Raw genomic sequence first — 23,409 nt, forward strand, 5'->3', positions numbered from 1 at the left:
GGAATTAAGTTATATTTTTGAAAAACTTGTTTTTTATAAATAGAAATTTTCATACATTTTTATAAATAAATGTATGATTATGTCAAAAGAGACTGTTTACAAAATTATTTCCCTCTAATCATATAAGAAGTGGGGAAAAGTTCCGAAATCCAGTTCAGATATAAATCCAGGTAGCCAATATATGACATGCAATGACTGCATGGTGCACTGTTTGATAGATTTAGCTATCTCAAATTTTGATAGAATGCATTGTCACGCAAATTAGGAATATGTACAAAATTCAGCCTTCTATCTCTATTAGAAGTGACTTTCACAAGGAGTATACTCCTTGTGAAAGTCTGAATTTAGGAATTTATTAATTATGACCTATTTCTATCTACTAGTTTTGTACTATTTTTAAAAATACATATTTAAAATATGGAAATTTTAAAATATGTATTTTTTGTTTATGTATTAAGATCCAAATATCATATATTTGGATCTTAGAAAGGCTTTTGATACTGTTGCACATGGAAGGCTGCTGCACAAATTGGAACAGTGTGGCACTGGAGGCAAACTGCTGCTATGGATAAAGGGATGGTTGAGTGGGAGAAGACAGAGAGTGGAAATCAATGAACACTGCTCTTCATGGACTAATGTTAATAGGAGACTCCCAGGGTTTAGTGTTGGGTCCATTGTTGTTTTCTGTATTCATTAATGATATTGATGATGGTATATCAGGCTTAATGTCCAAGTTTGCAGATGATATGAAGTTTGGCTGGGTTGTTAATGACACTAATGACAGTGCGCTGCTGCAACAGGATCTAGAAAAGTTGAGCAGATGCGCTGAGAGGTGGCAACTGAAGTTTGACATTGACAAATGTAAAGTACTGCATATGGGAAACAGTAACCCCATAGTAACATATCAACTGTGTGGCACTACACTGACAGTGGCAGAGAATGAAAAGGACCTGGGAGTAATTGTGCAGGCAAATATGAAGTTTTCTGAGCAGTGCAGCGGTCTGCAAGAGTAGCTCATGGTGTCTTGTCAATGATATACAGGAATTTTTCTAGCAGGGATAAGGAGGTGATTATCCCCTTGTATAAGGCAATGGTCAGGCCACACCTTGAGTATTGTATAAAGGTCTGGAGGCCTCATTTTAAGAAGGATGTAGAGTTATTGGAATGAGTACAGAGAAGGGCAACAAGATTAGTGAATGGAACAAAGGGTTGCTCTTATGAAGAAAGGCTTAAGTTTTTCAAATTACAGTGTCTGGAGACTAGGCACTTGCGAGGTGATCTGACTGAGGTGTATAAAGCCTTGAATGGTTTGAGCATGCTCAATGCTGATGGGATTTTCCCTCTTGCTCAGAATAATTGCCCGAGGGGGCATAAATATTCAAATTGAAGAAAGACAGTTGTAGGATAGATGTGCGGAAGTTTGCCTTTAGCCAGCGAGTGGTTGATTGCTGGAACAAACTTTCATCTGTCGTAGAAGTTGAGAGCTTAAACAGATTCAAGGCAGAACTAGACAAATATTCGGAGCGAGTGGATGGGTGAAATGAGAAGGGGGTGTGTGTTTTTTTTTTTTTTTTTTTTTTTGGCTGATACTATATAAGCTTGCCTTCTTGCATCATGTGCCCATGCTAATGCTAAGCTATTAATATACGTATAATTAGGAAATGATGTTACATGGTAATTTTCTATGAAATTTTTCTTTTTAAATAACTACTGCTATTTAAAGAGAAAAATTTAAACTTAGTTTATTTATTAGCCTTATTGATTAAATGTACTATATAGTTAGGTAACGTTTAATGAACTTGCCAGAACATGTCTGCCATACAGCAGGTGGTTAAAAATGTAACAGCCAAGTATGGCTTGCTGATGAATTCTGGGCAAGGTTCCTGAAATGTTACTTAATTGTACAATACATTTAGTCAATAAGGCTAATTTAAACTAACTTTAAAAAGAACATGGTATAATTTGTGATATGGTATAATTTGAGAGAAAAAATGTCATAAGATATTAAACTTTATTTTTCAGTTTTGAGAAATTTGTATTTTTTTTTTTGTAAAAGAAGCAAATAGTAGGTTTGTATAACCTTCTATTTGCATTTTTAGGCCTAAACTTATTAGTACAGCAACATGCACAGAAGCAAAGCTTACATAGCACCAGCAAAAACAAAATAAAAAAAATCCCCATTTCTTTAAATAATTTAGCCAAACTTGCCAATTTGGTCAATAAGGTGCAGAAAGGGGAACTATAGGAAATTTTGGAATTGGTGAAAGAAATGAAAGAGGTGAAAGACTTGTGGAATTTGCAGAATCTCAAGGATTGTCAGTATTGAACACCTTTTTCAAGAAAAGGGTGAACAGAAAGTGGACATGGAAGAGTCCAAATGGATTAAGAACTAATGAAATCGACTTCATCCTCACTAACAGAAGATATATTGTGAATGATGTTACCATCCTGAATAAGGTAAATGTTGGAAGTGATCACAGAATGGTAAGATGTACACTTGATATAGATGTAGGAAAGGAAAAAACTGACTCGAGAAAATAATACAAAGGTCTTTGAGATAACAGAAGAGGAGAAAAAGCAGTATTTTCTGGAACTTAAGAACAAGTTTGAGCTTCGGCAGACTGCTCGGAACCAAGATATCGATGAGGAATATTAATACTTTCTGAAAGTGATAAAGCCCAAGAAACCTATAGGGGAAAAGAAATCCAAAGAAGAAAAAATTAGTCAAGAAACACTTGTCATGATGAATCGAAGATGACAAATGAAAAGCAAGAAAAACACTGACAGGGAGAAAATTGAGTATACTGAGTTATGCAAAGCCATTAGAAAGATACTCAAAGAGGACATAAGAAGATTTAACACAAGAAAGGTAGAACAAGCATTAAGGGAAAACAAAGGATTTAAATCAGCAGCCATGAGCAGTAATACAGAAAGACAAAGGATACTGAAACTGAAGAATAGCGATGGTGTACTTATAAATAGCAGAAGACTACTATAGAGAATTATACAAGGAGCGAGGGAATGATGTTAGCAGTGGGAAAGATGGATTGCAAATTAGCAACACATATGACATAACCGATATTCTTCCTGATGAGGTAGAACATGCACTGAAGAAAATGAAGAATCAGAAAGCGCCGGGGGAAGATGAAGTTACTGTAGAGTTGTTAAAATTGGAAGGAAGAGACATAACACAAAAACTGGCAAGGCTCTTCACAAAGTGCATTAGAAAAGGTGTGACGCCTAAGCAGTGGAATAATGCAATCATAGTTTTGCTGCATAAGAAAGGAGATAAATCAGAAATTGGAAATTATAGACCAATTAGCTTGTTATCCCACATCTACATTGTTCACAAGGGTCATTACTAACAGATTAGAAAGAATGCTTGATGAGAATCAATCGAAAGAGCAAGCTGGCTTTAGGACAGGATTCTCAACTATGGATCACCTTCACGTAATATCACAGCTAATGGAGAAAGCAAATGAATATAAAACACCATTATGCCTGGCATTTGTGGATTATGAAAAGGCATTTGATTCCATACAGCATAAGGCAATGTTTCGGGCACTGGAAAGACAAGGCATAGATACCCCACATATTATGATTTTGAAGAAAATATATGAGAACGCTACCTCCTTTATTAGACTAGACAAAGACAGTAGGAAATTTAAATTCGAGAAAGGAGTTCGACAAGGAGACACAATATCTCCGAAGCTGTTTACTGCTGCCCTTGAGGAAGCTTTCAGAAGATTAGACTGGTAGCAGAAAGGAGTCAATGTGAATGGAGAGTACCTAAACCATTTACGATTTGCAGATGACATTGTGGTCATAAGCCACGATCCCAAAGAATTAGAGGAAAATCTTAATCAGTTATGCACAGTTAGTAAGGATTTTGGACTAAAGATGAATATGGCTAAAACAAAAGTAATGATGAACAAGTATGCCACAGAAAGGGATATAGTGATTGAAGGAGCAGTAATTGAAAAGGTCGAGTCATATACTTATCTGGGACAAGTTTTTAGCTGTAATAATGGTAAATGGCTGGAAGTCAAGAGAAGAATAAATTTTGGATGGATAGCATTCAGGAAATATAGTCACATACTGAAGAGCAATATCCCAGTTTGTCTGAAATGTAAAATAATGGACCAATGTATACTCCCCACCATGACGTATGAAAGTGAAACTTGGGCACTCACCAAAAGAATGGAAGAGAAGCTGAGAACTACACAGCGAAGAATGGAACAAATTATATTGGGAATCAGACTGTTAGATAAGAAGAGAACCACATGAATTAGGCAGCAAACTCAAGTAAAGGACATTCTTATCAAAACTAAAGAACTAAAATGGTCTTGGGCAGGACACATAGCTCGAAGACATGATGACAGATGGACTAAGAAAATAATAGAATGGTACCCAAGAGAAGCTAAGAGAAAACCTAGAAGACAACAACGAAGATGGACAGATGAAATTCATGAGTTTGTGGGTAGTAAATGGATGGCCATTGCACAAAAACAGAAGGAACTGGAAAGTTGCTGGAGAGGCCTTCATCCTGCCACGGATTGAAAATGACTGATGATATCCAAATGTACTATACAGTTAGGTAAAGTTTAGGGAACCTTCAAAACCTATTATCAGAACTTGATGATATGCTGTCTTTCTTGCATCACAGACCAAAATTTCATAAGCTATTAACTTTATTTTTCAGTTTTGAAATTTGTATTTTTTTTTTCTTTTTTTTTTGTAAAAGAAGCAAAAGAAGGTTTGTATGAATTTCTATTTCCATTTTTAGGCCTAAATTTATTAGTACAGCAACATGCACAGGAGCTGTTTTTTTTTCGTTTTTTTTTTGCTGATGCTGTGTAAGCTTTGCTTACACAGCATCAGCAAAAAAAAAAAAAAAAACCCATTCCTTCAAATAATTTGGCTAAACCTTCCTTGTTAGCCTTAGTGACCAAATACTATATAGTTAGGTAATGTTTAGGGAACCTATCATCAGAACCTGATGATATGCTTGCTTTCTTGCATCACATGCCTCCATTACTATTAAATTCATTCAATTATCTACCTCCAAAACATTAGGTGGAAGTTTATTCCAACAAATAATTAGTCTTTGGCAGAAGGAAAATTTCAACATTATTTCATTATGGTCGTATTTCTGTGCCCACAGCTAATCTTGTTGTTCTTCTCTGCACCCTTTCCAAGAGATTCTTCCTAAAATGAGGTTTCGAAACCTGTTTATAGTATTGCATATGTGGCCTATCCACTGCCTTATACAATGCGATAACAGGATAATGCAAGAATAATGGGATAATATAATGATACACACGAACTTTGTCCATGCAGATAAAGTTCTTATCTCTCAATGACAGAACCTCATGAGCTGTTCCAGCAGCTTGTTTGCACTGCTCAAAGAATTTAATGTTGGACTGTACAATTGCAACTCAATCTTTTGCTTACTCCACTACTTTGAATTTTGTACTATACAGATGGTATGTTATTCTGGAATTACTGCTACTCAAATGCAGTACTTACGTTTGGGTGGCAGTATTCCAGCCCATCTGATCAGTTTATTTAGATCCTTTTGAAGTAGCACAGACTAATTACTGTTATAAATTATTGTGCCTATCTTTGTATCAGCAAACTTAGACATATAACTTGAAATACAGACATCAATATCTTTAATAAATATTAAAAACAAGGAAGAGGACCAACACCAACCCCTATGGAACCCACTCATCGCATTAGTGCTTGAAGAGCAGTAACCTTTTATAACAATTCTTTGCCTCCTATTATTATCCATGATAATAGCTGCAATATAGCAATCCTATACGTAGTCCAGTATCAAAGGCGTTACTAAAAATCTAAGTATATGATATCAAAATTCTTTTTTTGAATCCAGTTCCTTTGTAACACCCTCATAGTAACTAATCAGATTGGTAAAGTATGGTTTCTAACAAATCCACTGCTGTGATTGCTGTATTGTTCCAATCCTATCAAGATAATCTTGCATTACCTCTTTAACTACTGATTTCATTATTTTACCTAGCACTGAGGGATGAAACTTACAGGTCTGTAGTAACCTACGTCAGCCTTTGAAATATCCTAGTGAATAGGAGATACGTTTGCACATTTCAAATATGCAGGTATCTCTCCTGACGATAAGGATGCTTTCGTTATGATGGCTAAAGGTTTAACTAACCCTTTTGCAGCTTTAATATAACTGGATGGAGACTCCACTGGCCCCAAGCTCTGTTCATCATTTTGCTTATAAATATCTCTCAGTTTGGAGTTGAGTGAATCATCTCATTAACTGGTAGAGAGTGCATGTTCTTTGTTAAATGTTTAGCTGAAATAACTAAACTATACCAGTGTCTAAAGTTGACACTTTCTAAAGATGTTTCTCTTTTTAATGTCATATAATTTTCATATATATATATATTTCTGAACTCTGAACTGTCTTCAGAAAGACCACAAAATTATTGTAAAAGAATATATATCGAAAATACAGAGTATATAAAAGAAAATGGAAGAAAATGAAAAAGGTAAGAGTGTTTCATGGTATAGGATAACTGATCGTCTAGTAACCCAACGACCATAATGACAAGAATATAAGACAAGAAATAGAATGAAGAGATACAGAAAAAGAAGTATATGGAAAAAAAAGAAAGCAACAAGTGAAATCATTATATAAGTAAAAAAAAAAAAAAAAAAAAATAAATAAATAAAATAACACACACACACACACACACACACACACACACACACACACACACACACACACACACACACACACACACACACACACACACACACACACACACACACACACAGAGATAAAAAATACAAATAAACATAGAAAAGTATATACAGGTGAATATATAAGTAATAATAGAAGTGTAATATAAGTATAAGAGAGTTCTTTCAATTCTTTCTTCCACTCCTTTCATCTTGTATATTAATGCCAATCTTCCATTTCCCAGAAATCCAATTCATAGTTTTGGTAATGATGGCATATTGCACTCCTACTTCCAGTTTGCGAAACCTCGGCCCCAACTTTTCGAATATCCGCTACCAATTCCTTAAATGCCAATCTCTGGGTAATTCTTCGGTGGGACAAAGATACTTAGTCAATTTCAATCCTTCTAGTCCTGTTTTATAGATCGAAAAAAGGATTCTTTTGCTCCAATGCTTATCTTCGATTTCACTCTGATTTTTAGGCAAGATATCTCTATTGGGGATTATCCTAACTTCTAATCTCTCTTGACATAAGCATATTACAAATATCGCTTCCTCTGCATTTAAAAAACTGGGTTTTCTCTTTTGCCCTCGGTATTACTTTTCTTGCAAACAGCTGTTCACTCTGTACAAATCGCAAATCCCACCTACCATGGCATATTGTTCTCAAATCAGTGGGAGTGTCTCCAAAAGTTCTCTCAGGTTTCTAGATTCCATTCAAAAGAGGGCAGTTAAGTATTAATGACTTATTTCTAACAGAGTTTCTCTACTGTCTCATAGATATTGTTTCAGCTGCCTTTTCAATAGATACTTCCACGGGCACTGTTCTTCTGAATTAGCTTCTATAATTCTCTCTCTCTCTCTCTCTCTCTCTCTCTCTCTCTCTCTCTCTCTCTCTCTCTCTCTCTCTCTCTCTCTCCCAAGACATCCTTTTAACTTATCATTCTTTTACTATCCAATTTCAAACTCACAGAACTAACTTTTCTTCTTCCTCATTTATTCATTTAGCTTCTGTTTTCTGGAACAACTTTCATACGTATTTCTTGAAAATTACAATCTACAGAAGTTCAAGTCTAATGTCAACAAAGAACTTCATCTTCTCAACTTTCAGCCCATGCATGGTACTAAGTACTATAGGTTCTAATACCTCCCATGTTTGTGGTTTTCATAAAAAGAAACCACCTCTCTCTCTCTCTCTCTCTCTCTCTCTCTCTCTATGGGGAGTATTTTTATGCACGAAGGGGCTAAGTGATATTAAAAACCAAGAATTTATTTAAAATTAAAATACCATACCGAATTTTATCCTACTGTGCAGACAATTTTGGCAACTTTATTAAGAAATGCATGTGCATTATTTACTTACCTCTTTTCTCTTTTTTCTTCTTCTTTATCAGGGGTTGTTATAAACTTTGGGGTACATTCGGCTGACAGGTCCCCACTAAGACAACTGGCTGATGTACTACTACTATCTGTTCTTTGCCTAATAGGAATTAAAAAAAAAAAGTGTCCAAGCAGCTTTTTACATTCCATTTTTGACTATGCATAATGGCATGATAAAAAAGAAAGGTCTAGAACAAGCTTAGTGGTTATTTTCTTAATCTCTTTCTCTCTCTCTCAATATTTCAAAATTCTTTAATTTTTCATAATTAGGGTTTATACTAAATTCAGCCAATTTATTTTGTTGTGACTCACTGCTCTGATAATGCATAAGCAGCCTGAAGACTTCAAAATGCTATTATTAATTATTTTACAACTATGTTAATCACTCCACAAAAATATATTCTACTTCAAGCGAAGCCCAGAATTCAGTGAATTCTCACAGTAAAGAGAACAAGAACAGAAATATTTAATTATTTATTTATTTATGCAATGATATTAGAATGATCAGTTTTCAGCTTAGATTTCAATAAGGTATAATGTCCTACCTTAGGCTGTTATACAGCATACCCTCTTCATGGAAACTATGTACCAATCCATGGAATATGTTTATGGAAAAATATATTTCATTAATCCAGTCAGTGTGTTTATGATTATGTTTGGTGGATACTGACACTATGCTTAGACAAAAAAAAAGCTTTTTTTTGCCATATGCTTAGGCAGGGCATATGGCAAAAAAAATTTTCAATTACTGCAGAACACTTTCACAGACCAGGAATTGAGATACACTGCTATACTTTAGAGCAGAGGTGAGCAACCTTTCATGGGGCAGGTAAAATGAAATAAGTATGGGATGGGCAATGAAATTTTTTGAGACTTCCATATACAGCAATACCCCCACATAGCACTGATAATTGGTACCGAAACTGTTCCGTGTTATGTGAAACCGTGCTGATTGAGGTATAATTATAATGGGTTTTAATTGAATGTGTACCAGAGAAACAGTCTCTAAACAAATTATAATAAATCTATAAACAATTTGCACTTGATATCAATTAAAAGGATTTGAAATAAAAAATATTGGAAAAATTTTATTAATGAAAATGTAACATAGTGAGAGATGAGAAAAAAAAAGCTTTATTGTTTATTTAGGTATTTCGATAATGAAGTCTAATGAAGTTGTCTCTTCTTTTTCTCAGCATACAAGTCTTTGTAGCATCGAATCCCATCTTGTAAAATTTGCCATATCTTGAAGCTACGTTCAACGTTCGGATCTCCATTCATAATTGCCTCGCAGGCCATACAATCCCCTCCCCGCAAAGCTTACTCCAATTCTTCTGTTGAAAGTTCTTTTGTTGCAACTTCAGTGTTATCCACTTCAGAATTGTTTTCCTCTTTATTATATGCAGTTTGCTGATCAATTTCAATGAGAGTTTCATCATCTAAATATCATTTGCATGTGAGTCAATGCAATCATCACATTGACAATTGAAGGTTTCGAACCCCAAGTCTTTTCTGATCTTCACAATGTCTTTGGAAATTGTCTGAACTGAAAACTAGTGAAAACCAGCGAAATGGGGCAAAACATGCTGCACAAACAGAATGCATGTTGTTGGTAGTGATTTCTAGCCAAGATTCAGATATATTTTCAATTGCATTCCTGATGTTATCATTTTTCCAAAATATCTGTAAAGATGATGATCACACTCCTGTTGAAGCTTCAATCACTTGGAAAAAGTTTGCTGCAGATAATATGCCTTGAATGTGGCAATTAAGCCTTGATCCATGGGTTGTAAGAGAGACATTGTGTTAGGTGAAGAAAGCATATTTTTATATTTTCATTCAGATCAGAAATTTCAGGTGGATGGCCTGGTGCATTGTCTAAAAGCATCAAAATTTTGAACTCCATCCCTTCATCTTTGCAGTAACGTTCAAATGCCGGACAAAAATAATTTGTGAACCATTCTGTAAACAATTCTCTTGTACCATGCTTTCTTATTGGATTGCCAAATTACAGACAATGTGCTTTTTACGCAACACTTTAGAGCTCTTGGGTTTTCTGCTCTGAACGTGAGTAGAACAGAAACTTCAATATAAAATCCCCAGATGAGTTTCCACCCAATAAAAGTGTTAAACGATCTTTTGATGCTTTATATCCAGGTTGGGCCTTTTCGTTTTCAGCTAAAAAAGTTTGTGAGGGCATATTTTTTCAGAACATTCCAGTTTCGCTGACATTGAAAATTTGTTCGTCCTTGTAGCCACCTTCTTCAATGATGTCTTTCAATTCATTGGGAAATCTTGCAGCAGCGATTTTGTTTGCACTTCCCCCTGAGATACGAACATTGTGAAGCCCAACGCAGTTTTTAAATCGGAAAAACCAACCACAACTGGCTGTAAATATTTCTTCTTCATTTTCTTCTTTTTCCTTGAGTGTGTTATAAAGGCTCATGGCTTTCGCTTGAATGATGTTTTGACTCAAAGGAATTCTCTTTTTATCACAATCTTCTCTCCATATTAATCAATAGCGAACTTCTTTGCTTAGTTATCACTTTCATCATGTAAGATGTTGTAGAAATTCCCTGCTCTTTAACCTGATCCTTCTTTCAAATAATTATTCACAGTGATGTATAAAAGTATTCATTTATTCCATTTTCCTGCACGATTTTAGCATGCGATGCACCACCTTCATGGCACTTGATAACATCAAGTTTTTTTTCTAATGTAAGCCATTTATGCTTAGTAGCTCCACCGCTTTCATTACTTTTCCCTTTTTTGACTCATTGGTTCATATTTAAAGGGGTAAAAAATAAGTTGTGAAATAAAGTTTGACAGCTATCACCTTGTCTCATCAGGTTGGAACACTGAACACTGTTGCACATTGCTGCTGACTGCCTGAGGAGGGCTATTGGCACATGTGCATGTAAGACAATAGAGTTGGCACCACAGCATATATGTACATACCTAGGCTATGACAATGCAGCATATAATTATGTAGAGAACGTGTCTAGGCTATTGGTATAAATTTTTGACTTAAATTTAGTCAAAGTTTACTGCTTCTTCTGAAAACTAATAAATTTATTATAAGTTAAGATACAAAAATATAAACAAACAGGAACTTTCGGTGCACTGGAACATTATAGTCATAAAACAATAAATTTTATGACTATTATGAAACCTGATACTAAAGGCCTTTTCACAGACTGAAACTTAATTGAAAACCATGTTATAGTGAAACCTGTGCTAAGCGAGGTATTGCTGTATACCTAAATTTTTAAGATTCCTCCTAATTAATTATACGGTGCTTAAAAAAGTAAAATGATTTCATATTATAAATACACTGTTTACCTGTGTAGCCATTAATTCTCAGTGTAAACCTTTTTTTTTTGTTCTAATAAAAATATTACCATAATCTTTCCATAATTATAAGGGCATCCTTGTATTCAGAGGATGCCCCTATGGACTACAGAAGCGCAAAGTAAGTAAGTAAGTAAGTAGCAGCCATTATCAATCCACTGCAGGATGGAAGCCTCCTCAACAATTTGTTGAGGTAAATAGACCATAATCTGCCTCGCTGGTCCAGTGCGGGTTGGCAGATAGACCGTATTTAGCAGTCAGAGGCTTGAACCCCGGTCTACTCAAAGAGCGTTTGCTATTGCACCCATGTTAGAGAAGTGCAAATATATCCCAAATTCATAAAGGGGAATCAAAAGGTGACACAAGTAATTACAGACCTGTTAGCTTAATGTATGTTCCAGGGAAAATAACGGAATCACTGGTTGAAGAAGTAAGGCAGGAATATTTGGACAGGCATGCAATTATACTGTAATCAGAGCATAGAGCATAAAGGTCTTCTAAACAAGCTTCCATCTTATGGCTTGCCAACTGTTTTTAGTAATTGGTTATCCAGTTTTCTCTCTGATCACTCACTGAGGGTGATGGTAGATGGCTCTCTGTCTTCTAACTTCTCCACTAATGCCGGTGTCCCACCAAGGTTCAGTTCTTTCCCCCATTCTTTTCCTCTTGTATATTAATGACCTTCTTCCATTGACTGCAAATCCTATCCATAGTTTTGCAGATGATAGCACATTGCATTCCACTTTCCATTTTGAGAAACCTTGCCCTGCTCAATCAGCTTCAACTTCTCGAAAATCTGCTACAAATTCCTTAAATGCTGATCATCAGGTAATTGTCCAGTGGGGCAAAGACAACTTATTGATATCAACCCTTCTAAAACTCAGTCTTGTCTTATATCTCGCAAAAAGATTCTTCTGCTCCTATGCTTATGTTTAGTGACACTCTGATTTCTAGGCAAAATGATATATCTCTTTTGGGGATTATCCTGACTTCTAATCTCTCTTGGCACAAGCACATTACAAATATTGCTTCTTCTGCATCTAAAAAACTTGGTTTTTCTCTTTCGCTCTCAGCGTTACTTTTCTTGCAAACAGCTGCTCATTCTGTATAAATCGCAAATCCACCCTGCCTTGGAATATTGTTCCCATATCTGGGGCGGTGCCCCCAAAACCTCTCTCAGGCTTCTTGATTCCATTCAGAAGAGGGCAGTTAGGTTAATTAATGATTCATCTCTAACAGAGTCTCTCCACTCGCTTTCTCATAGACATACTGTTTCTGCTGCATGCCTCTTCTACAGATACTTCCATGGGCACTGTTCTTCTGAATTGGCTTCTACAATTCCCGCTCTCTCTTTCAAAACAGTCCGAACACATGACGCCACCAGCCAACATCCATTTACTGTCCAACTTAAAACCCACAGAACCAACTTTTCATCTTCCTCATTTATTCATTCAACTGCCGTTTTCTGGAACAACCATCCTTTATACGTATTTCCTGAAAATTACAATCTACAGAAGTTCAAGTCCAATGTCAACAAATATCTTCTTTTGTCTTCCCAACCTCCAACCCAAGGATGGTACTAAGTACTATAGGTTCTAATACCTCTCGTGTTTGGGGTTCACATAAAAAAAAAAAAAAAAATAGATCTGTCAAGGGGCGGTGTTGTCTAAACATTCTGGCAGGTTACTATGGTGCAGTGACCAAGGAACTGGATACAAAAAATAATTTTGACATATACACTTGGATCTCAGGAAGGCTTTTAACACTATTGCATATTTGATTGCTAACTGGAGCAATGTGGCATTAAGGGCAAGTTACTGCTATGGAAAAAGGGATGATTAAGTGGAAGAAGACAAAGAGTGGTTATCAATTCGGACTGCTCTTTGAGGATGAATGTTATTAATGGAGTTCCCCAGGGTTCAGTGCTGGGTCTATTGTTGTTTTCAATATTTATCAATGATATTGATGAAGGTATATCAAGCTAAATGTATAAGTTAGCAGATGATACAAAGGTTGGCAGGGTAATTAACAGCAGTCATTAGGTTGAGCTGCTACAAGATCTAAGAAAATTGGGTCGATGGGAAATGGCAGTTGAAGTTTAACATTGACCAATGTAAGGTATGGCATGGGTAGCAGCAATCCCAGAGTAACTTATCAACCGTGTGGTACTACACTCAGGGTAGTGGAGAATGAAAAATTGCTGGGAGTAACTGTGCAGCCAGACATGAAATTCTCTGAGCAGTGTAGACATGCTGCCAGGCCAACTGATGAGGTTTTGCCAATGATATACAGAAACTTTGCTAGCAGGGTTAAGGAAGTGATTTTCCCTTTATATAAGGCCACGGTTAGGCTCCATCTTGAGTACTGTACACAGGTCTGGAGGACTCATTTTAGGAAGGATTTAGATCTGCTGGAATGGGTACAGTATTCAACCAGATTGGTATAGGGAACAAAAGGGTGCTCTTAATCTAGAAAGGCTTCAGTTCTACAAACTGTAACATCTCGAGACCATGCACCCGAGGGAGATCTGACTGAGGTATTTAAAGCTTCGAATGGATTGAATAAGCTGAATGTTAATGGTATTCTCCTACTTGCTGGGACTACTACACACAAAGGGGCATAAATTCAAGTTGAGGAAGGATGGTTGTAGGATAGATATAAGGAAGTTTGCCTTCTGCCGGTTGATTGTTGGAAAAGGCTTCAATCTGTTGTTGTGGAAGTGGATGGGTTGAATAAATTGAAGGGAGAACTAAACAAATTTTTGGAGGGTACAGATGGGGAAACTTTTTTTTTTTTTTTTGACTTTCTTTCTTGCATCATTTTCCACTATTACTACTACTACTTTCTTTTTTTTTGTATATCAAAAATGGATTATTACAAAGTGTATTAGTAATTAATCTTATTATTAAAACAATATATATAAAGTTTTCCTTATTACATTTATTATATTATTTATAGTTAATATTTAATACAAATCAGAAGTTACTATTAATTAATAAAAATAACTTCCTTTGATTAACAATAATTATGTTATCATTCTTATTATTTAATTCAACTTTTCATTGATTTAAGGTAAGGTCTGTGCCAAGTGGTAAGGTGCCAGATCCTGCCAAGTAGCTGTAAGGCAATTAAAAGCTGATATAATCATATGGTTGTTATATGATAATATAAAGTTGACTATGAAAAGAGAAATTTGGGACTGTTTAGCAGTATTCAAAAATAATTAAAAAGAAAGTTTGGTACCTGCCATGTGACCAGCCATAATATATTATTGACCCATATTTAATAATAATAAGAATTAAATAATACATTAATTTCTTCTTCCAGTCACATAGTTCCCTGATTTGATGATTTAAACATAAAAAAACTGAAAATACATCTTACCATACAGAAGAAGAGGTACAGAGGATTCATTAGATACGTATGCTATATCTGTGTGGTAAATATTTAGACTCTTAGATTAAAATAACAGTTTAATGGTTAGCGCGTTCGAAGAATACAGAAGATTATGCAGTGGTTAATGCCATATGAAAGGAATGTAAATCTGAAATACAGGAAAAAATATTTTAAAACGTAAGAAATGCATTCATTGGGGGTTAAGACTGTGCAAATCAGCATGAAAATATGTTTATGGTAAGAAAATGTTGCATGCTTTATGGTTTCGAGAAAATTATTTTAAAATATATTCAACATAATTAATTGGAAATATTGGACATTAATTAGACATCAAAGAAGGAAGAAGAGGGATAATAGTGTAACCTTATGAATAAATTCATTGACTGAAGATAAAATAACTACTTGTGCGAATCTAATGAATAATATATATACTGTATCTGTTTTCATACATAGATGACCTCAGGAAACCAGGCGAAAACCAGTTGTAATCAGCCTATTGCACTAAGTGGGGCTTTGCTGTAGTCACCTTTCCTCTTCAAGAGCATCTTGTGGGATGCTGATGACTCTTCCTATGATTAAAGCCGGCCCCTTTCAAAATCAGCCACATGGTAGACAATGGTATACCACCACATTATCTGATGCCACAGAGACTATAAGAAAACCAACTCCAAAAACTGTTGTTAAAGAAAGACCTGAAACTAGATGGAAGGATGGGATCAGTGAGCTTCTGGGCGTGACATTTTGAAATGTCACTCATATAGCACATGATCGATGCAGTTGGAGGAATTTGTTGGTAGCCACAACAGCTCCTCAAGGAACTATGTGACTGTAAGAAGAAGAGATGAATGTATTATTTAATTCTTATTATTTTAATAATTAATTAATATTCTTACTATATTTTAATAATAATGTTTATTATTATTAAATATAGGTCAATAATATATGATGGCTGGTCACATGGCAGGTGCCAAACTTTCTTTTTAATTATTTTTGAATACTGCTAAACAGTCCCAAATTTCTCATGTCTTAAGAGATTGCAGTAGTTGCTGTATATACTTTTTAAGTTTTAAAAAAAAAATAAAATGTTATGAATTTTACAACTTTTATTTAAGAAAAATATAAAATAAATAAAATTAAATTTAAAAAAATGTTTTAGAAATAAAACAGAAACATCAGTTTTTTTAAAAAAAATTTTTTTGATATTCCACACATGATGACAGTTCATCTGTCATCATGTCTTTGAGCTATGTGTCCTGCCCAAGTCAATTTCAATTCTGTAGTTTTGATAAGAATGTCCTTTACTTGAGTTTGCTGTCTAATCCACGCGTTTCTCGTCTTGTCCAAAAAGTCTGATTCCAAATGTAATTTGTTCCATTCTTCACTGTGTAATTTTTGAGCTTCTTTTTTATTCTTCCGGCGAGTGTCCAAGTTTCACTTCCACAGGTCATGTGGGGAGTATACATCGGTTCATTATTTTCATTTAATGACAAATGACTTACAGCCATTTATCATTATTCAGCTAATAACTTGTCCCAGATAAGTATATGAATCCACCTTTTCAATTTCTGCTCCCTCAATGATTATATCCCTTCCTGTAACATACTTATTCATCATTACTTTGTTTTAACCATATTCATCTTCAGTCCAAAGTAATTACTAACTCTGCATAACTGATTAATATTTTCCTTTAATTTTTTGGGATCACAGCTTACGATCACATTGTCATCTGCAAATCATATATGGATTAGGTACTCTATTCACACTGACTCCTTTCTGTGACCAGTGCAACTTTCTGAAAGCTCCTTCAAGGGCAGCAGTAAACAACTTTGGAGATATTGAGTCTCCTAGTCGAATTACTTTCTAAATTTTAAATTTGCCAGTGTCTTTGTCTAGTCTAATAAAGGAGGTAGCGTCCTCATATATTTTCTTAAAATAATAATGTATGGGATGCCTATGCCTTGTCTTTCCAGTGTCCGGAACTTTTCTTTATGCTGTATGGAGTCAAATGCCTTTTCATAATCCACAAATGCGAAGCACAATGGAATTTTATATTCATTTTCTTTCTCCATTATCTGTGATATTATGTGAAGGTGATTCATAATAGAGAATCCTGTCCTAAAGTCAGCTTGCTCTTTTGGTTGATTCTCATTAGTTTCTTTCTAATCTGTCAGTGATGACCCTTGTGAACAACTTGTAGATGTGGGACAACAGGCTAATTAGTCTATAATTTCCAATTCTGATTTATCTCCTTTCTTATGTAACAAAATTATGATTATTCCACTCCTTAGGCATCATGCCTTTCCTAATGTAATTTGTGAAGAGTCTTGGCAGTTTCTGAGTCATGTCTCTTCCTCCTAATTTTAACAACTCTACAGTAATTTCATCTTCACCTAGGGCTTTTTGATTCTTCATTTTCTTCAATGCACGTGCTGCCTCATCAGGAAGGATATCGGGTATTTCGTATGTGTTTGCTAATTTGTGATACATCTTCCACACTGCTGGCATCATTCCCTTGCTCCTTATACAGGGTGTTTCAAAAGTGATGGTCAATAATTTATAGGTAAACTGCACAGACTACAATATGCAAAAAAAGCCCAGTAAACACGGGGCCTTATGTGAATCGTTTTTGAGATATTGCACATTTCTAGTTGGGATCCACCACTAACAAGGCGAACTGTAAAGAGTTGAGATCTACCACTGACTTGTTTGGTTAGGTTATGCTCATTCTCTCCCTTTCCCCTCTCAATGCTCTGAGACATAGCAGGCATACTAGTACTTGTCAATGGATAGTCAACATGGCAAGAGGTTACAGCAATGAATAGTATGTGGACATGCACTTCATGTATGGTAAAGCCAATGGCAGTGCAGTTGAGGCTGCACGTTTGTACCAAGAAACATTTCCCAAGTGAAGGCAGCCCAATTCATCAGTGTACATCAATGCCTTAGAGAAAATGGGTGCTTCACACATGAAGTATGAGTACGTAGGCCCAGAAGCATAACACCTGATGTTGAGGAAAGGGTGATAGAAAGAATAGAACAAAATTCAGGAATTTCGACAAGGATGGTTGCTCTGTAAGAGCGTGTACTGAGTCATAGCAGTGTGTGGTGAATATTACATTGCATATTACTGTACCCTACCATATCCAGCATGTACAAGGTCTCAGAAATACAGAGACTTTGTACACGCTGGACGCAGCAATACAGCAATACCATCCCAGACTGAACTTCTGCCAGTGGATGCAAAAACAGTGTGTCCTGAACCCTCAATTTTTAAACAACATTTTGTTCATTGACGAAGCTGGGTTTACTCATGATGGTAGTTTTAATTTTCATAACTGTCACATTTGGTCCGACGAAAATCCTAATGCAATTCACGACATCACCAAAGTTTGTGATTCTCCTAGTAGTCCTGCCCAGGCATTCTCATTGAATGCCTGGGCAGGACTACTAGGAGACCATCTAACTGGACCACACTTTCTGCCAAACAGGCTAACGGAAGAGCTGTACATTCAGTTCCTGCACAGAATGTTTTTCCAGACCTCCTTGATGATGATGATGATGATCATGTTCCACTTCAGCAATGCCAGAACATGTGATTTATGCATGATGGTGCACCGGCACATTTTTCTTGAGTTGTGACTCGGTATCTAACTGGAAGGTATGGTCGGCGGTGGATAGGTAGAGGTGGACCTGTAATGTGCCCTCCCAGATCACCAGACTTAAATCCTATGGATTTTTGTATCTGAGATCATGTAAAAAGCTTGGCGTACACTTCTGACATTAACACAGTTGAGGAAGTGTTGGGTTGAAGGAGCCTTTCAGCAAATCAGAAATTACCCAGGAATGCCTGGAAGGATTTGCAACTCAATGCAGAGAAGACTACAAAGCTGCATATAGATGCAAGGACAGCATTTTGAACACCTTTTGTAACGTCCTGTTAACATCTGTAAAATCCTGTGGTGTTGAAAAAAAAATTAAAAATGAATTATATTATGTTTAATAAAACCACCCTTAGCAAAGGATTCACAGCTTTTGCTAAATGAGTGCTCCTGTAGTCAGTGGCGGATCTTAACAGAAAATGTGCATTATCTCGAAAACGGTTCATTTGCGGCCCAATGTTCACTGGAACTTTTTTGCTTATTTTAGTTTGTACTATTCACCTTTAAATTATTGACCATCAGTTTTGAAACACCCTGTATAATTTTTATAGTAGTCTTCTGCTATTTGAATTATGCCTTCTCTGTGGGGTACTATTTATAAGTACTCCACCACTATTCTTCAGTTTCAGTATCATTTGTCTTTCTGTATTAGCATTAGCAAGGGCACATGATGCAAGAAAGCAAGCTTATATAGAATCAGCCAAAAAAAAAAAGAAAAAAAAAAAACCCCTTATTTCGCCCATCCCCTCGCTCCAAATGTTTGTCAAGTTCTGCCTTGAATCTATTTAAGCTATCAACTTCTACGACAGATGGAAGTTTGTTCCAGAAATCAACCAACTGCTGGCTAAAGGCAAACTTCTGCACATCTATCCTACAACTGTCTTTCGTCAATTTGAATTTATGCCCTCTCAGACAATCATTCTGAGCAAGAGGAAGAATCCCATCAGCATTGAGCATGCTCAAACCATTCAAGGCTTTATACACCTCAATCAGATCACCTCGCAGGTGCCTAGTCTCCGGACACTGTAATTTGCAAAACTTAAGCCTTTCTTCGTAAGAGCAACCCTTTGGTCTGTTCACTAATCTTGTTGCCCTTCTCTGTACTCATTCAATCAGCACTACATCCTTCTTAAAATGAGGTGTCCAAACCTGTATACAGTACACCTGTTAATTTATATGTATCCCATGCCTTTTTCTTCTCTGCGACATGTCTCATTAGTTACTGACATCGATTTAGGCCTAAACCTTGAACAATATTTCTTAGTTGGTATGAAAAGCCTAATAGCTTCCAAAGTTTGATATTTATATATACACCTTTAAGAAAATATAGCATGAGGAGGATGCTGAATGAATAAATATGAGCTGTGTCCATTACATTAGAGCAGAAAAAGATAGTGGGAAAGTTACAGAGTGATGAAAAGTACCAAAGCCTACAACAGTTAAAAGTTGATCTGTAATAGTACCAGAAATAAGATAGTGAGGCCGATGCTGAGTATGAGAAAGAGCTCTTTAAGAGAGCAAAAATTGGGGAAAAAGAATTTTTCATGTATGTGAATAAAAACGCAAATCAGATCAGACACGTCTGCACTGGGTGTGTTAAAGACTTAAATAACCCAGCTGATGTGGCTGATGAATTGAATAGGTACTTTGCATCAGTTTTTACTGATGAAGGACATTTCATGCTGAGGAGAAATGCATGCTGATTTTGAAATTACAGTTGAGTGTTTATTAAAAATACTTTCAAAGCTAAAGTCAAGTAAAGCTCCTAGAGTTGATGACATATACCCAGTAATTTTGAAGAAGGCAGTCATAGATTGTATTAAACCATTGATATTAATCATAAAAGCATCATTGGACTCAAGAGAGAGAGAGAGTCCTTTGGATTGGAGAAGTGACAATGTATTGCAAATACATAAAAGTGTTTCTAAGAGTGAAATCGGTAACTACAGAACAGGTAGTCTGACTTTAGTGGTAGGGAAATCTTCAAGGCAATGATTAAGAATACAACCCAGGGACATCTAGATAGGAATAACATTCACATTGTTTTTGTTAAGTGGAAAATCATGTTTAACTAATCTAGTAAGCTATTTTGATGCAGTTTGATAAAGATGGATTACAGGGTGGCTGACAGTTGTGATTAATGGATATTCTTCAGATTGATGTAACATCAGAAGTGTGATCCTCAAAGATTGGTTCTTGGACCACTGTTGTTCCTGATTTTCATAAACGACATCGATGAAGGAATAAGGGCACCATGTCCCTTATGACCAATTTGATTGGGTATTATGATGTGGTCACAAAGGAACTGGATGCAAAGAATAATTTTAGATCCAAATTTCTAATTTCTAAGATCCAAATATCATATATTTGGATCTTAGAAAGGGTTTTAATACTGTTGAACATGAAAGACTGCTTCACAAATTGGAGCAGTATGGCAGTGGAGGCAAATTGCTGCTATGGATAAAGGGATGGTTGAGTGGGAGAAGACAGAGAGTGGTAATCGATGGACACTGCTCTTTGTGAACTAATGTTATTAGTGGAGTCCCCCAGTGTTCCATTCCATCTGGGGAAGATTGAAGTCCCCCATGATTAACCATTCGCACTTGCTTTTACATTTCATCTTCATGTATAGACTCTCTTCATACTCTTCACAATCTTCTGGTCTGTGGATTACTCCCACTTTCATTATACCTTTGCTTCCAAGTAACTCACACCACACAGATTCTAAGCTGGCAGATGTAAATTCAGACTCAGCAAAAGTTCTATTCACACCTAGGCTGCTTTTCATAAGAAGCACGACCCCACCACTCTTTTCTGCCCTATCTTTACTAAATACATTATATGAACCATAGCAGGACTTGTCATCCCCAATTTCCGAGCAGCACAACATTTCAGTTAGTCTTATTATGTCCACATCGGTTTCCTAACCAGGTGTTCAAATTCACCCGTTGTACTGGCAACACTCTTGACATTATGGTAGACACAGAGTAAGACTAAGTGTTCTTCTATAGCTTACTACCTTGCTGCACCCCTTGAAGTTATTTATGCATGTTTCTCAAGCTTAAACTTCCCACTTATTTGAATTTGCTACCCTCATTCACATCTTGCCAACATTGGTTGTTGGGGCAAAAAACAAGAATTGAGAAATGTGCAAGCATTACTTGGACCCATATCATCAGATAAAGGCGAGTCTACATTACCCTTCTCCCCCCCTCCCAACTAGCACTTTCCCTGTACTCTTAAGGCGACTTCACTGATGCTGGCAAAAATCCTTGCAATAACTTTGTTCAAATGAGTACCATTTCTACAAAATAGATATTTTCTATCTACACGTGTGGGTCACATTGATAAATTTCACCCCCTCCCTCGCTAGAGCCTTGAGAATTCCTTCAAGTCTTGAGGGTTAATCCACAAGGCTTTCAGCATATAATCTCACTTATCGTGTCTAGGCAGAATTGTAGACACACACATTCTGACCTAACTCACGGCATTTTTTCAGCATGGGCCTATATTTATCCAACAAATCATCATGTCGTGTTCATTTAATATCATTAGTCCCCACATGAATAATGATGCTCTTTTTATATCCCTTAAAATATGATCTGTTAATAAAATGATTAACGATAGGTGGAACAGGACCAGGGTAGTTCTGCCATTGGCAAAAGTTGTAGCAGATATCATCTTTTAAGGGTACAAAAGGTGATATTGTTGTATACATTGGAACTAATGATATTAAGAGTAGGAGACCGGCAGATTTACTTAACAAGTAGAGGTCAATGTTGAAAAAAACTTTGAGTTAGGGGTGAATTTGAAAGTGTCTGCAATTCAGCTCAGACATGATAGGGGGGAGTATATGATGAGAGCCTTCTCGATCAATTCGGCCCTGGAGAGACTGTGCAAGACTTACGGGGTAGAATTTTTCTCAGCCTGGTCTGTGCTTGTTAACAGGAGAGACTGCTTCTACAGGGATGGGATACTTAAATAGCAAGGGTGCAAGAATATTTGCTGATGCTATTGATGAAGTGTTAGGTGGGTCGGAAAACTGCTAGCTTGGGGGGGGATACATGGACTAATGGCGCCTCCGTAGCCAGGTGGGCAGGAGCAGCAGTGCGTAGCACATGCTTCTTGATTAGACCGAGGTTCGAGCCCATGACTACCAAATACGGAGGATGCGGAAAGGTCAGGGAATGACCACCGCATATCCCCGGAGCAATATGGCCTTAGTTGTGAATGCTCCTAAAAAAAAAACCAAATAACAAAATAACATGGACAAATAGATTAACAGTAACCGCAGGCAGAGGTGAAAGTGATTCTTGCACTGCTTCTACTGGAATGAGCAGCAACCTAGAAAACAAAGCACAGGGGATTTCAGAGACTGCGGGAGTCATTGCGGAACAGGTAAATATATCGGCTGTGTTAGTGTAGCTAAGAATAGGAACAGGGGCATGTATACTTGCGTGTACACCAATGCTAGGACATTGGAAAATAAATTTGATGTGTTGTTCAAAAACATCAAAGGCAGATATTGTTGGGATATCAGAGACGTGGTGTCATATAGACATAAGGAATGCAAAACTGGAAATTGGGGAGTACAATGTGTACAGGAAGAATAGGCAGGATAGGAAGGTAGGAGGGGTTATGTTATTATTTAAGAAAAACATAAAATCCAAGGAAGTACAGCCAGTTGACATGGCAGGACAGTGCAGTGTTGAGTCAGTTTGGTGTGACATAAGCACTGGGAAAGCAAAATTGAGAGTAGGAGTGTGTTATAGACCTAATGACTCTGATGAGTATAATAAACAACTGTACAGAGAAATAGAGTGGGCCAGTAAATCAAAGTGTTTTGTAAGGGGGTATTTTAATTTCCCAGATATTGACTGGAACTTGTGGA

At 36.3% G+C, this 23,409-nt stretch overlaps 1 protein-coding gene across 4 annotated transcripts in view; it reads right to left on the bottom strand.

Moving 5' to 3' along the window:
- Positions 1-23,409, bottom strand: part of LRR (capping protein regulator and myosin 1 linker 1 leucine rich repeat protein) — a 1,021,987-nt gene that overhangs the window by 187,475 nt on the left and 811,103 nt on the right. For all 4 annotated transcript variants that reach the window (XM_090381859.1, XM_090381857.1, XM_090381858.1 and 1 more), the window contains one exon: positions 8,096-8,212. In XM_090381859.1, coding sequence (XP_090237985.1) covers positions 8,096-8,212 — 117 coding nt within the window. The remainder of the gene's footprint in view (positions 1-8,095; positions 8,213-23,409) is intronic.

Source organism: Mastigoproctus giganteus, chromosome 9, assembly GCF_048544385.1.
Source record: "Mastigoproctus giganteus isolate SK-2022 chromosome 9, ASM4854438v1, whole genome shotgun sequence".
Lineage (NCBI taxonomy): Eukaryota > Metazoa > Arthropoda > Arachnida > Uropygi > Thelyphonidae > Mastigoproctus > Mastigoproctus giganteus.